This window comes from Anas platyrhynchos, chromosome 9, assembly GCF_047663525.1.
Source record: "Anas platyrhynchos isolate ZD024472 breed Pekin duck chromosome 9, IASCAAS_PekinDuck_T2T, whole genome shotgun sequence".
Taxonomy (NCBI): domain Eukaryota; kingdom Metazoa; phylum Chordata; class Aves; order Anseriformes; family Anatidae; genus Anas; species Anas platyrhynchos.
Window position 1 is genome coordinate 10420456 of NC_092595.1, and position 16241 is coordinate 10436696.

General features: G+C 51.5%; 1 protein-coding gene across 3 annotated transcripts; it reads right to left on the minus strand.

Moving 5' to 3' along the window:
• Nucleotides 1-960: 960 nt before the first annotated feature.
• Nucleotides 961-15624, minus strand: PCYT1A (phosphate cytidylyltransferase 1A, choline). 3 transcript variants are annotated; one of them, XM_027464152.3, is made up of 9 exons: nt 15479-15624; nt 11065-11205; nt 9092-9191; nt 7076-7192; nt 5033-5184; nt 4172-4250; nt 3315-3457; nt 1940-2128; nt 961-1460 (listed from the first exon to the last, which is right to left on the minus strand). In XM_027464152.3, exons 2-9 carry the CDS (start codon nt 11179-11181, stop codon nt 1254-1256), a joined length of 1104 nt encoding a protein of 367 aa, XP_027319953.1. In that variant the 5' UTR covers nt 11182-11205; nt 15479-15624; the 3' UTR covers nt 961-1253. The 3 variants fall into 3 exon arrangements, with proteins under 3 accessions (XP_027319953.1, XP_038039516.1, XP_021132766.1); XM_038183588.2 differs by having other exon boundaries at nt 11065-11215; XM_021277091.4 differs by lacking the exon at nt 15479-15624 and having other exon boundaries at nt 11061-11199.
• Nucleotides 15625-16241: the final 617 nt, after the last annotated feature.

The window sequence follows — 16241 nt, forward strand, 5'->3', positions numbered from 1 at the left end:
CCTGCTGCTCCCCAGGGGGATGGGAAACTTCCCCCGGAGAGCTGCGGGCCACAAAGCTCGGTGCTTCCTACACACACACGGCAGCAGGCAGCACTAGGACCTTTCGAATGAGCAGAGCACACGTTTAAAATCTTGAAAAGCTGCAGCACTCTCCGATGTTCTTTCTGGCTCGCCTTGAGGAGCAGAGTAAATGGGCAGGATTTGTGCAGGATTGGTACACGGGACTGTCACCCGTCATGGGGTGGTAAAATGTGCCCCCCATCTGCCCAGCTGCACTTAACACCAGGCAGCAAACGGGCTGCACGAATTCTTGTTTTGTCCTGATAGCAGCATCTTGACCAGTGTAAAGGACCGCGCCAGTCCTTGGAGCACAGCAACGGGCACACAGAGGCACAGAGCACAGTGCTGAGGGGCCACGGGGACGGACACACACTGAGGACACACCAGAGACCAGGACGAGGAACTTCTCAAAGGAGCACACACACACGTTATTCACCCCCTGGGCGCTCACACACCGGAGGAAACGCACGGACAGAAAGTGCCCTGAAGCAAGGATTCCTTCTCTTCTCTCCATCAGCAACCGGAGGGCTCAATTTTAGCTGGAGATTTAGCAGCCCCGTTAAGATCAGCTGGGAAAGGCCTCTCCCCCGCAGCCAAGTTGTGCAGATTTGGAGCTGCAAATGCTGCACACCTGCAGGGTGTGCGCCTACGGTGCCGCCACTCCTTCCAGGGCAGCAGAGATGTCCCTATGTCCTAGCAGCTTCTCTAAAAAAACTGCTCCCTGCGTGCTGTCGAGGTCGCCCTGGTGCCTTTCATTTGGCAGCAGCACGGATACTGCCTGGGGCTGGGAGGGATGAGAGAGGGGAGCTGAAAGGAGGAAGGGGGCAGGTGGGTCTTACCACTCCCTGCCTCGCCTGGAGAGCCTTAACAGGGGCAAAGAAACCAGAACAAGAGCCACACTCGAGTGCTATCCTTTGTGTTTTAAAAGAGCAGTTTCTTCAGATATAAAAACCACCTTTCCCCTGGGGACCGCTAGGACGTAAACAATAAAAGGGGGATTTGGGGAGAAGGGAGAGGAGGTTTGAACGTGCTTCCAGGCAGCAGCCCTCGCCAAGAGCAGCGGGTGCCTCCCAGGCCCTGTGCCCCCCGTCAGCCCTGTTCCTACGGCTCTCCTGCTCAGGTAGAGTTCCCCAGTGGGTCTGGACCTAGGATTTCGGCGATCAGCGAGGTCGTGGCAAATCCCGGCTGGCAGCTTAATCCTCTTCATCCTCGCTGATGTCGTAGGTGACTGCAGACTCGTTCCTGGAGCGGTTTCCCGGCGAGGCAGGAGGAGTCTTGGTGGAAAAGGGCCAGCGGAAGGAGGGCGACGGGGAGCGGTCGTGCGTGGGGCTGCTGCTGGGGCTCTGCTTGGGGCTGATGGCCTGCAGCATCCGGCCCTTGCCCTCCTTCAGCATGTGTTTCTGGGGTGGAAGCAGGAGGGACGTTAGCGAGAGTGGTGGAAATGGGCACTGCTCACAGCCCGTGCAGCGTTTCGAGCTGTTGTGCCTCAATTCCTCACACGATATAGGAGCAGAAACCCTACACAGCACTATAGTGCCCTCGGACACCGCCTCTGCTTTCACCATGACCCATTTTCAAGCACCTCTAGCATGAGGTGCCTGTGACATTTGGCCAGCACCATGGCACAGCCAGGCAAAAAAAAGGCATTTCAGACCCATCCCATCCCATGCCAGTGACAAAGTGACTGCCAGTCTCTTTGCTCTGTGGCCTGCAGGACACAAGCTGGAGTTCACAAACCAGCTTCTGGGGAGCGGGGACCTTTTGTGCTACGGCCAGAACTAGCTTTATCCAGCGAGTTGGATATGGGCTGCACCATCCCTGTGCCAGCTGCCAAGCTCTCCCAAATCCCCTTTCCCCTTCTCCCCAGGCAGCTCCTTACCAAGGCGCCTTCTGGGCCAAACATCTCCAGGAAATTGCCAATGAACTCCCGGGACTTCTCTTCCCACTTCTGAATGAGATCAATACTCTTCTCCTCCACTTTCTGGACAAATTCCTTTGACTTCTCCTCCACGTCCTTCACCCTTTTTTTCACCTTATCCACGCGCTCCTGGAGGTGGTATTTCTTTTCCTGTTGAGTAAACGACGGATGAGAACACAGCTCACCAGACCTAAGAGGTGACCACCCCTGCTCTGTGTTATTACACTGAACTGCTGCTTGAGGCTCAGCATCTCCACCAGCTTTGTGGCACCTCGCCCTCACTTTAATGATGCTTCTTCCCTAGACTAAGTGGCAGACACGCAGCGGGGCTGCGAGATGCTTTGTGGCAGGCCCCGGCACAGTCCACAAAGCAAGACTAAACCCAGAGATAAGGACTATCTAAGAGCAGTGCATGGAAGAGGGGAATATTTATAAAATATACAGATTAGATTTGAGTGACCTGCTGTAGGTCTCCTTGCATATCGAGGCAGCACAAGAGTTTTTGCTGGGTGTTCGTAAACAGGGACAGTTGGGTGACAAAGAGAGGCCAAGCAGCCGTTACCTCTCCCGTTTCATTTAGTATTTGATTGTATTAAAAAGGCACAGTGTCTGAGTGATAAGAAAAACGTTTACTACATAAGAAAAGCCTCCTGCCACGTATTCTGCTTGTGTGCTAAGAGACAGTGCAGGATCAGAGCACGTCCTTCTCCTCTAACTCCTGCAGCTCCAGAGAGGGAATAGCACAGTGAGAACAGGATCAGATTTTATCCTAACAAATGCCTCTTCCTTAGGGAAGTGGCTGAGGGAAGAGGAGAGATGTGAGGCGCTGCAGCTGCTGCCAGGAACAACCAACACTTCACTCGACTCGACAAAACACACATTTTGCCACATGCCCCGGCCTCCAGCTCTCTCAACTGCTGAAATGTCACCAAGTAATTTCTGACAACAGAGCAGTATTGGCAAAACCCCAGCTCCTCTGGACAGGCCCACTCTTCACAGTGAGAGTTTCAGCAGAGAAAGAAATCTAATTTCTGCTACAAGGACACCAGTTTGGTGTCACTGTTTAGCTCTGCAGACTTGCTGCTCACTGGCATGCAGCAGGAGTGTGCTAGTGCTATGCAAGGCACAGCTTCACACAGCTTACAGAGCCACAGAATGGTATGGGGTGGAGGAGACCTTACAGATCCCCCAGTTCTAACCCCCTGAAGGGCAGGGACACCTCCCACTAGACCAGGTTGCTCAAAGCCCTGTCCAACCTGGCCTTGAACACTTCCACGAATGAGGCACTCACAGCTTCTCTGAGCAAGAAGTTGTGGCCAGACACACTTCGACTCACATTTATGAAACTGACGTTGAGCTCTTTAGCCGTGTAGCCCCGTTGCAGGTTCCGTCTGGCATAAACGTCGTAGTCCCGCACGATGCGGGTGATGATATCTGACGTTGAGATCCCCTCAGTCCTCTGAGTCGGCGCAAACATGCCTAAAGTTGGGGAACAGGATTCGGGACAGCTGTAGCAAGACACGTGGTAAAAAGCTGCTGCCACCTCTAACAGGAAATAACTTCTCCTGTGGACACTCCTAACTGGCCTCACACCGTCGTGTCTCTGCCCTGGAATGCACAATGCCCGGTTCCTCCTTTCTGGGAGCACAGGGAGGAACTAAGAAAGACCCAAGCATGTCAGAAATGATTTCTTACTCAAATACAAATATCTTCTAATGAAAAGCTCCAACTCTTCGCTTTACCTGGTTTTGAACTACTGACTACAACCCACTGCATTGAGAATAGCGTGGTGGCAAGGACAGAAGAAGGGGTCCAACAATTTAGTGGGTGGAAACATAAGCCCTGATGGCTGGGTTTTGATAGCTTAACATAAACTGTACCCCACAGTGAGTTTTACAGCAATCAGCTAGAGGATCCACTCTGTGAAGTCTGTAAGATTCTCCACTCATGAGAATCTATAAAACAGGCTGTTATATTTTTCCAAAAGGTGGCTGTGAATTCAATCACAGTAACAAGGTTGTACATAAAAAAATCATGCAAGGCAATCCTTGACGTGGCACATGGAATGGTCTTGGCCTTAGAACTAGTGCCCAAAGCTGTACTTCTTCCTGCCCTCTGGGCCATTCTGCAGGCACAACCCTGATAATACAGGAGCACAGGAAAAACTACACCAGAAATCTGACTCAGACTCACCTGCTTCTTTTATGTGCTTATATACATCATCGCTGCCAGCAGAAGAGTAGGGGATGTCGTCATGTGCAACAAAGTCGATCTGAAAATTAAGAATAATATGAGAATCAACATTTTATCCCGAGCATCTGTCACTGAGGGTAACTTTTTGCTCAACACCTCCACTCAGAGGCATGGCTGAGAACTGCACGAGTTTCCCCTTAAACCAACAAAGAGCAGTCACAAATTCTCACTGGCAATTGCAGATCAAACTTGTTAGCACACAACAAAAAGGAAGGGCTGGGACTAAGGACACAGCTGCTTTAAGCCCCGGAGAGAAACAGCTTGTTAATGGCCACAGGGGAAAACTAAGCACACTCCCCAGATGCTGTTTCACTTCCCAAAGCAGTTCAACAGATGTCAGAAGCTCTTTTTGTTCATCTTACCTACTGATAAAAGACTCACAATACAGCTCGCCTGGTCTCCTGCTGCGGGGAAGCTGATGTAGATTTAATCTGGCCCTGCTGAAAGCAGGAGGCTGGACCACACGACCTCCAGAAATCCCTTCCACCCAATGTTATGCTCTCCCTTTTTCATGTTTCACACCAATCTGTAACCAGCATCAGCTTCTCCTGGAACACAGAAAACCCTTTTGCCCTCTCGGGCTCCTTTACCTTGTCGCTATCTGCCAGCTCAGCACACACTTCTAATCTTCCAAGAAGCCCCACCTGGTTCCCATAACCCAGCTCATTCTATATTTAAGGATCTTCAACAGAAAGGGGTTGACCAGGCAGAGGTCACCCCCACGGATGAATTCTTGCTGTAAATAGCAAGCACAGACAGCAGCTAATCAAAATTCAAAGCAGATCAGATGCCACGTATTACCCTGTGCTCTGCCAGGAATTCAGGGGTGAGCGTCCATGGTGCATTTCTCACCACTTCGTCCACATAGCGACAGTGCTGCACAGCATCGTACCGCTCGTTTTCATTCATCACCGTGAAGCCCTTGAAGTTATGGGTCAGCTCATCACTGCAGACTGAAGAAACAGGAGGAGAGAAGAGCGAGATGATGTACTTACCCTAATACTTACAGCAAAAGGTCCCTGCGTACACCCCTGCCAAGCCAGACAGTTCCAGGTGCTGACTCCAAACCTAACTCTTCGAGCCAAAAAGCACTAGAACCAGGGAGTGGTGACAGGGCGCTAAACTCTCGAGCCATTCTAGGCAGGCTGAGCAAGGGGAATTGTCCATTTGCTTGGGGGATTTCTGCACAAGGTGGGGACCCACACCCTAAGCCCTCAAGGTCCCTAAAGGTTACAGTGCTCTCCAAGAAAATCAGCCAATGCAGAAGACAACTCTCCTGTATGAAATGGCACCTGGCAGAAACCTGCTTATGACCTTCTGGATGTCTTAACTCTGGAAACTGGAGCCCATATGAAAAACAAAACCAAACAAAAAACACCAAAAAACCCACCTCCCAAACTTCTAATTTCATAAATAACATACCATAGTCTACCTCTCGGAAAACTAAAATGAAGAGTGAGTTCACAGCAAATTAAGTTCATTTAATTATGCTCTATGAAAAAGTAAATGAACCACTCTTCACCATCTGCACATAATACACTGAGGAGGAAGCAGTTTCACTTGGTTATCAGACCCCAAAGTAAACAAGGGATTACCAATCTCAGGGTATTGGATGTATTTATGTTCCAAACAAACGGATGATAAAGAGTGGGTGAGATTGCTCCCAGCGTGGAGTTAACGTTCACTTGGGCTGTGGCCTCACCTCCCTCAGTTCCTGGTGCAAGGGGAGCAGCTCACTGCCCTCTACAGCTCACCAGTCTCCCAGATGCAGAGACCAAGATTACACATCTTGCTACACCAGCACGTTAATAGCGTTACCTGAAGGTATTTTCCTGCCTGATGTACATTTCTGTACATGGCTTGTCTTTCTGCCTGCAGAAACTTTCCGAGTTTAGAGCGTTTTGAAAGTCTGATTAACTCTATCAGCTTCCTCTCTCCCCTTCCAGACACAAAAAATACAGAAGTACCACTGTGAAACTGCTCTCAGCAGTGAAACAAAACGCAAAGACATTATTAATGGTTTGTCACGGAATCAGTTTCACTTTGCTGCAGCAAGTTAATGACAGCTGAGAAAACTAGTGAGGGGTATTCCCAGCTCCTGACACCTCAGCATTATTACGCAGCCTGACTAGAGGTCAGCTCCTGATAGACAGCATCCACAGCCTGACGTGTCTCCAGTGTCACAGATCAGAAACGTGGGTGAAGGTACAGGCACAGAGGCACTGCGTGGACAGAGGCCAGCGTGTTGCAGCAGCCAGAGGAAAGGGTTTCTTCTTTCCTGTTATATTTTTGAAGGAGACCTGGCTGAAACACCTCTGCTGGATCCGCTCAGGCAGTGAGCAGGGTATTCCTGGTTTCATCTCAAGGACTTTGAAACTCATGAACAAAACGTGAACTTTTTATTGGAGAAATGGGGGCCTTACTGACTTCCACGTGGCCACTCGTGTGCCCAAGGAACCACTGTTACCTCCGTGCTCCTGGCTTGGGGTTAGCCAGAAGCAGTTCCCAGCAGAGAGCTGGAGCAGGAGGGTGCCTTGCAGGGCAATGCAAGTGACACAAAGCTCAACCAGCCGTGGGGGGACTGTTAACTGAGAGGCAGATGCTCAGCTGCCGCCAGTATATTTTCATCCTCAGTGGTATCTGTCAGAAACAGAGGGGCCAAGTTTGAACAGGCTGACGAGGAATCTTTTCCTTGTGTTCTTTTGGTACAGGATTTCTTTCTGCAGATGTCTTTATGGCACTAAGGCCATAAAGACAAGAACCCTGTTATGCCAATCTGTATGCACAACAGCAGAGGTTAACCATGTTCTCCTGACAGCCAAAGTCAACAAGGTCACTCCTTACCTCCCACAATGAGGTATGTGTTTGGGAAGAGGTTTTTTGCTTGCATCAAGGCCCGGGCGTGTCCAGAGTGAAACAAGTCAAATATTCCATCGGCGTAAACTCTGACAGGGCGATCCACTGTGCCAGAGAGACAGACAGACAGACATTTGTGAAGATGCCTTCCTGGAGAAGTAGCTGCTGCTCATGCATGCATATGGGGACCTTCTGAAACTCAGGGGGAAGTTGCAGGAAACTGGCAGAATACAGAGCCATAGCCAGGAAACGTTTGTGAAAAGAAATGCCTGGCTCTTTTCCTTCGCACACGGAAACAAACACAGCAGAGAACAGAGCTGAAATTGAACCATATTCAAAAACAGACTCAAAACCTACCACATGTCTACCATGAAGGGACACTATGGGGAAAGCAAACTCTGAATATCTCCCTCCTACAGAAATCTAAATGTAGCATTCATTTTTGCAAAGCAAGGAGATACCAGAGGGGAATTGGCCAAAACATTTCACAGGTGCCCAATTTGCCCTGCCGTCCAGGATGGCATCCAAGACCTTCTCAAAATCCTCCTCTCTGCAGCCCGCTGCCACAGCTATCACATCTGGCTGAGGGACCAGACTGTTCTGATTCCCCACCAGCATCACTGGTTCCCTACCACCTAACGAAGTGTGTGTCTGTATCTGGAAACCCAGTTGGGCTAGTCAGAGAAATGCAAACACAATCCTGCTGAACTGCTGGCATGCACTGAAATCACAGATTAATAAGGAAGAACAAAGGCCATCAGCCCATTTCTGCCGGGGTAAATCGTAGCTCTTCCCTGAGCTCAGCACAAAGATAAGCTGAGATAGAGGAGTCCTGCCACGTAGCAGCAGGAGACTCCCCGACTTCTGGTCCTCTGGGACCACACGGGGCTCGGGCTGTCTTGTTGCTGGTGACAGAAAGCCACACAGACAGGCTCAGAGGCACCCCAAAGCTGCAGCGAGGAAGGGGCAGAGAGAAGACCCATCAGGGTCTGTGAGAGCTTTCTGTATGCCAGAAGAGGGCTGGGCCTGGCACGCCTTTGTCACAGCGCAATTATGTTCTGGGAATTGGCTGGGACATCTCTATCTTTCCCTCTGTACCTGCAGCAGCCACAGTTGCTGAGCACAGGCATAAACAACAACAAGGAAGCACGCAGGGTATTTTAGTCTTAGCAGGCAGGAGAGCCACCGATGTTGAAATCAGAGACCTTTGTGCAGGTTCTGGAGACTTTCAGCTGGGAGAATAACGCGGGCTGTGAAAAGCACTGAATTTCCAGAAACTCCTGCAGGAAATCACTGCCAGATCTCATTCTAAGCTGGCTTTTCTCTCAACATCAGCAGCAGTCAGGTAATCAGAAGTGCAGCATTTTTATTGTCTCAGGGTCTCCAGAATGGAGAGGCCACGCAAGACAGCAGGGTCTGCACACAGCCTTCAGGAGGAGCCAGTCCTGCCCCTGCCTCCCCGTTGGACTTGCAAAGAGCACAGTTTCTCCCTTTGTTTTATAAAATAAAAGGGCATGTTCCTGCTGTGGGGATAGCCTACTTTGATTAATGACACTGACTTTAATTCAAATCCAGGCTAGAACGGGATACTCTGGACAAAGACGTATGTTGGTTTTACTTGGCATTTCAAATTCCGAAAGAGCTGACTTTTAAAGTGCCTGACTTTAAGCTGCTTCAGAGGAAGTACAACAGAAAAATGTTCAGCTCTGATAGTACTCTAGCTGTCAGTGGCACAGGAAGAGCTAAAATATGAATATTTATTTACTTCAGAGAGTCTTACTGACAAAGGTACAACACCTCACACACAGAGCCTCCCATTTCAGTTGGGCTGGCAGACCTAATTTCCCACAGGGAGAGCTATCTAACCACTAAAGCACGAATAAAGTCACGGGCTGCACACCTGGTTTTACACAGAAGGTTGGATCAGAGTCAGATATCAAGAATCAAACCTCTTCCCTAAACCCAGCGCTTATACAAACCCCGTCCGGCCTGGTTCTTACTTACAAGGGGTCCCTCTCATGGCTTCTTCATAGGTCACTCTGATGTATGGCTTGCTGTAGTCGATCTCCACTTCATCTGAAAACGGAGCTGGTTCCCTCAGTCCCTAAAAAGCCAGAGGTGGTCAGCTGTGAGGACGCAAAGGCCAGCACGCTGTGTAGCAGCAGCGAGGCACCTGCAGTGCTCTTGTCGTGGAGTGACTTGCTGTGTCTGCATGATTCAGGCACGTGTGCTGAAAGACTAATTAGTGTTAAACCTCAAAACAGCCCCGCAGGGCGATTAGCCCGAATTTGGCAGGGGGAGCTTCAGCAAACCTCATTGTCATGGCTGTGACTTTGCCCACCCAGGCAAGACAATCGCTTTGCTGCACTTGTGTGCCTGTGTCGTGATGTGCAAATTCTGACAGCTCCTCGGTTTGAATACACAGATGAGCAAAAGAGCAATACCAGCAGCAGCACAAATCCCCAAGGAACATGTGCATCACCTCCCTTTTCTGAGACGTGCAACAGGAGACTGACCTCAATCTGCGGCAGAACACATCCTAGTGCTGCAGGAAAACCTCTCTAATCTACTAACCTGATCACGGCAGTTACATTTCATCAGCAGCTGAAGTTCCCGTATCCTTTCAGGCCTCCTCTGAGCGGGAACAAAACATCTGACCTTGCCATAATGGAACAAACAGCTCAGCTTCCTTCTCGCAGGAAGGTGTGAGGCAGCAATGCCTTCTCTTTCCTGAGCCAGAAGGCTAGAAACGAGCCTGCAGATCGTTACAATAATACCTTCAAGCTGCAGAAAGCTAATCAGCAGTTTCCTCTCTGGCTTCCTGTCCCATTGCAGCGTCCTGCCACAGTACCCAGCAGTGCTGCAAACAGAAGGACCACTGCCAGTACTGCTAATGTCATCCCTGATTACAGTGCTCCAAGTGAGGTGCAGAGGAAAAGCAACCCACTGACCACTACACTGAAGCAAACTGGTGCTCCTTTAACAGGAGCATTTTCTGAGGCTCTGGTACCCATGTTTCACACATCACCTCCTCTAGTGGATCCTTATTGTTAGGTAAGGTCTGTCTCTCTTTCCTTTCCTCACAGCCATTATATTTGGGACTTGTGAATAAAACCAGACTCTTTGCAGCTTGGTTGCCATGTATGTGACGCAAAGCTAGGAACAACAGCATAAAAAATTATTGAAATTATCAGATAATCACGGAGAAATGCTCTCAAAAGCTCCTGCCCATCTCACCCTTCCTCTGAAGCACCTACAAAGGTTGGGACACAACCAGATGTGCACAATACAACAGGCTGGGTATCACCTGTTTCATGTTGTTCATATAGAGCAAAACGTTATCCAAGAGCAAAGCCGTGACACATCACTAAATTTTACCAAGGACTATGACCCCAGCGTGATGTGGCAGGGACGGTAGTTGTTCCTCAGAGATAAGGAAGGAGCAACCAGCAAACACGTGGTGCACAGGAGAGCTCGAGGAAAAGGAGCAGAGAGGAGCTGTAGAAAGCCCATCACCACAGCATCGCGGCAAGGACAAGGTAAAATCAGCTCTTCACAGTGATGTTAGCTGAGACAGATGGACAGATTTTGTACTTGTTTGGTGCATTTCTCCCTCCTGCTGGGTCACTGAGAAAAGCCACCTGTGTGAAGAGCAAGCTGCCTTTTGTAGCACGTGGGTACCTACACGCATGCCTCTTTGGGTGCAGATTAAATGATACAAAGAGGCTGGACAGACCACAAAAGCAGCTTAGCAACGCTCGCCTCCGATCTAATTTAAGCCCATGTTGTAAGCATGTTATTAGTATGGGCAAAGGAAGATTTCAGACTGGCTCTACAAGAAGGATAGCTACTGTCATTTGTCTTTCCTCCCCCTTGTTTTCCGTCTCCACAGAAACCCCATAACATTTATCTTCCTGCTGCTAAGACTTCAATGCCTCATCTCCAGGCACCTACAGCCCCTATCTCTGCTTACTTACGACTGAGCGCCGGGACATTTTTGGAGGGACTCCATCCAGCTCCGTTGCCCCGTTGGGGCCGGATCCATCTTTTCTTCTCTTGCGGGGATTCAGCCGGGAGGAGGTCGGCGGCTCCATCTCGCCAAGCGCGTCCAGTAGGAACTGGGACAAACTGAAGGAGAAGAAAAAAATAAATAAATAATAAAAAAAAAGGGACGGGAGGGAGAGAGGTTTCTCAGCTCTTCCAAAGCAAAGAAAAAAAAATAAATCAGTCAACAGCAGGCACAGCGCACAGAAGGTCAGTGCAAAGACACAGCCACCTAACAAGGGGCTTAGCCAGTCGTATTTGGCATCAGCTGCCAAGGCTTGACAAACAGTGCCTGGTGGGAATACGGAATCACGGAGTGCAACCCGGGGCTCTGCTGCAGAGAGAGGAGCGTGCAGCAGTCAGCTGGCTGGAGAGAAACTCACCCAGGAGTTGCAGTGCAAGTTATAAATCATCAGAACAAGGCTGATTCTGCTGGTTTAGCATCTGAAAGGCGAGCTAAGGATTGAGGCATGCCCAGTCCACATCCAGCCCTCCCCCAGCTCTCATTTGGGTGACACTGAACGCAAACCCCCAGTGCTGCAGCCCCCCTTTGAGACCCCGGGGCCCTGCGCAATGCCGAGGTGAGGATGAAGCTGGTTTAAGCAGAAGGACAAGGGGAGGGGAAGGAGCAAAGGGGTGCAACCCACGGTGATAACTTCACTAAGGAGACGGCTCGCTGTTTGCTTTGCTGTTTGCGTAAGCCCAAGCCGGGGCTCAGCGGGGACAGCTCACCTTGGGAGGGCTGCCACCGTCCTCCCCGCTCGTCCCCTGTCCCCACTGCAGCCGTGACTCAGCTGGCGGCGAGGCAGCTGCCGCCACCACGTTCGGGCACGCACTTCTGGCACTTCATGTACCAGGCTGTGATTCTGAACGGGCAGAGGGATGAGCAGCTCGGGACGCAAATCGTGACAGCTCTCTGGTCGTGAGCTACCCTGGCGTGTGATACCGTTCGCTGCTGTCTTCCCGAAGGGCCCCGCAGCGTTAGGAAGTACTCCAAGCAGCTGAAGCAAAGCTAGGGATTTATAAAACGCGTGGCAGCCAACACTCCTCTTTCAGCTGCTGAGAAAGAGAGAGGTGCTGCATTTGCAGAGGCTTTTAGGAAAGAGCAGCAGCCAAGGCTTGTCCCTCCTGCTCACCTGAACCGCGCAGCTCCCAGCGCAGCGTTTTGGAGCCGCGAGCAGCGCGAGCCCTCCCTCCACCCAGGAATGATGATTATGTGCATGCCTCTACACCCTTCTAATAAGAGCCAGGTGGAATGTAAAGCTGCTCCCCACCCTTTGCAGAGGATGAGCTGGAACACGTTAGGCGGGGCAGTGCGAGGGAAAGGGACAGGGCAGTGCCCCTCTGCGCGGGGTAAAGCCCTGCTCCTCGGCCACCAGCAAGCCTGGGCTCTGCGAAAGGGAGCTGTGAAGAAGCAGATTTAGGGATTGGGTTTATCTGACTCCAAGTTAAAGAATGTCCTCAGGTAAAGAGGCAAATGCAGTGTAATAACTTCCCACCAAGCACCAACCTTACAAGCAGGAGTAGGGCCAAGTGCAGCCGGTGCGGCGTTACCTGCAGACACGCACCCCAGGCTGCTCTGTTAGACCCAACGCGAGGCACTATGACCAGGAAAAGAGAATTGTTAGCAGCACAATTCTGCCTCTGGTGGGAGCAACCTTAATGTTTATGGAAAGAGTGGGGGAAAACAGCTGTAGGTTCTCCTGACTACCCGGCTGGTGGATGGCACACAAGCGCTCTCCCTGCCCTGGTGTTTCAGGCTAGTCTGTGCTGAAGGAGCCTCTGCAGAGAGCTCGGCTGGGCACCTCAGGAGTGACGCAGCTCTGTTAATTACTCAAATTAATGCAGAACTTAAGCAGTAATTTTACCTCTTCGGGGCTCTAAAACCTTCACCCCGTGGCTAGCGCGTTTCCGGGAGCTCCTCCCAGCACCAAAGTTATTAATGAAAATAACTGGGAACAAGTTGTTTTGGAAAACAAGCCATACCTCGCTGCGATAAAGCTACTGCTCTTAGAACATTATTATTTTTTTTTTGACCCAAAGGACTAAAATAGCACCCTAAACAATTGCTTCCTAACAATGGGATGCAGCATCTGTAGCTGAGCTGAACACATGAGCACACATCTTTGCTTCCCCAAACGAGTAAAACACTGCCTGTTCTAAAATTAATTACACTTGCAGCAGATGGGGAGCAGGGAAGGAAAGATAGCTCTGAAGGCTTATTCTGAAAACCTCCAAGACAAAGAAATGGCATAACCAGAAGGAACGGCCCTGTTGTAAAACATTATCACTGTTCCACTTTGCCTAACGCATCAGCCTCCTGCAGGACCGAGCCTGTGCCTGACACGAGAAAATGTTCTCTCGGAGCAAAGCTGAGGAGTGCCCTATCAGGGCAGGCCCATGGGGCAGATCCCAGCCTCTGTGCCACTTCCCAGAACATTTGGGGCTTTGCTTCCGTAACTCATCTCTTTGGCTTGCACCCCGTATCAAGGAAGCGCCTTCCATCACCTGCCTGCTGCGTTCTGCAAGGAGCAGCCGCCTACAAAGCTCAGGGCGTTTCCTACAGGAACACAGCCACGTCTCAGAGGGGAGAAAGGACAGGCACAAGGAAAATTAATTTTTTTCCCCCTTAGTGCGAGTTAACTAATCATCATCTGAGCCGGAATTTCACCACAGCACCTGTGGCATACCGACAAGGTCCCAGAATTGGTGCAGCAAATCCTGTTGCTTACCGAATCCTTACCCCGGGGGCTGCTCCTTCCTGGGCAGCACCGAGGTTTAGTTTAGCCCTGAGTGTCAGCATCTGTGGTGTCGCAGGACTCTGACACCACAGCAGCAGAGCAGATATTCCTGCATCCCGAGCCCATTGATGGACCTGGCTCATCTGCATTCTTGGCGTTTCGAGACTCGAGGGATGTCTCGGAGAGCGTTATGATTTGCAAACCTCCGTGCAGCAGCAGGATTTCTCCTGCTGCGTCCTCCTTGCAGATTCCCACACCGAGGCCAAACAAAACCTGCTGCTTAAACTCGGAACACGCACGAAACAAGAGGTGGCTGCCACGACCCCGTAAGCGCTCCAGCCCCGAGCTGTTGCATTTACCAGCAGAGATGAAGGTCAGCAGGAGGCCGGCACACACCGAGCCCCCAGCCCCGCAGCCTCCTCGCCCGCTGGACTCGGAAGGCGTTGTGAGCACGGTCAGATGTGACTGTCATGTGCTGCTCTGCCTACAAGGCGATCCCACTGCACAGAAGCAAGCTATTTCTCTTCTGCTGACTCATCCGCAGGCAAATACTACCAAACTTTGCACTCTGGCAGCCGTCCGCGGGGAAGAATTGCCCTGACACATGGACGGCACGGAGCGAGGGCCTCAGGGAAGAGGCAGAGGTCCTGTCGCCGCCGATAATTCCCCTGCCGGGCTGTGAAGCACCCGACCTGCCCTGCATGCCTCAGCCTCTGTATTGTGCTCTCCATCCCCGATTTATGATTAATCTCACCGGTATGCCCCTCTGCAGGGACCCGCTGTAGACAGGAAGGCTCAGGAGAAGTTAATGACAAGGCTCGTCACTGAGGAAAGGCTGTTTGCAAGGTGGGGGTTAACCTGTACCTAATTACTGGGAGAGATCAGGATCCCTCTTAGCGTTTAAAAACCTTGCCCAATCTCCACGCCAGCCTCGTTCACAGCCCAGCCTTGCTCAGTGCCCCCAGACCGAGGGCACCGGCACAGAAATTGGGTGGAAATGGCCCGGATTGTGGCTGTCCCTGCACTCGGTGCCAAGCCCCCAAGCCCAAGGTTTGGCGGGGTCTGGCACACACCCAGAGCTCTGGGGTCAGGGGAAGGATGCTGAGTGCCCCCCAAACCCCTGTAGTATAAAAAAATAAAGGATTTGCTGGCGGGACCTTTTTGGTGAATTCGCAGCCCGGTGGGCACCCCGTAACCTGGCACACGGAGCATCCCGGCACACACCAAGGTCTCAGCTGCGGTCTGCAGCAGATTTCTGCAAAATATCGCAGATTTGGGGCTTTCCCAGGGGCTGCAGCATACAGGGATGGGCAGCCGATCTGCCCAACCTTTGGGCTGAAAATCGCATTTTAGGGTCTGCCAGCAGCACTTATTAGAAGCCGGCTGCCAGCCTCCCCCAGGAGGGCTGCATATCACCACCAAGCCCCCCAGAGCCCCCCTAGGGGTCACACCGAGCCCACCCCAACCCCTCTCCGTGCGCTCAGGACCCCCCAGCCCACCCATCTCACCCATCCTGCGGTTATCCCCGGGTAACCCATTCCCAACGCGTCTCAGCACCCAACCCCGCAGCCACCCCCCTCGGTGTCCCCCCCGTGTCCCCACACACCTTCAGCCGGTGCCGGAGCCCCGGAGCCGCCCGGTGCCGGTGCCGGTCCCGCCCCGCTGCCGCCAACGGGGCGCGGGCGGAGCCGCCGCGCACAGCCCGGGCCGCAGGAAGGGACCGGCGGCGCTCCGGGAAACCACGGCCCGAAGCCGCGTTCCGGGCCCCGCCGCCTTCCCTGAGAGCCCCGGGGAGTTGTCAGGGGGGTGCTGAGCCGCAGAACTGCCCGCAGGACCCCCGGTGCTCGCCCTGATGGCTGGCAGGAAGCAGGATGGTCACGAAGTGGGGGTTTTGTGTCAAGTCTTTGTGAAGCGGGGGTTAAAAAACACCCAAACCAGAACACGTGCAAGGCAAAAAAGCATGATTTGATCACCGTGACTCAATAAAAACGTCAAAACCAGTCTGAATGTATATATAACATCTCCGTGATTTTTCTTATTTTATTTTATTCCACTGTTTTCCAAAGCTCGTGGACTCTCAGGTTCACACACTGAGCAGTGCCGTTACATCTTGGCAGCTCATTTTAACATGTCACAGATACAAAGACATCAGGGAAGCCACCATCTATTTCCCATCAGAGGTAAATTAGATGAAGCTGCTTTCAAACAAACCTGTTACAGAAATAGGAATGCGCTGGTTCCGCAATTTTAGACAGAAGAGTGATTCTAGAAGATGAACCATAATTTTTGACTTCCATACTAAGAGTTGCACAGGCAGCGTGTTCTGCTCCAACAGTTGGTGAGGGTGGGATTCAGGATTCACCATGCTA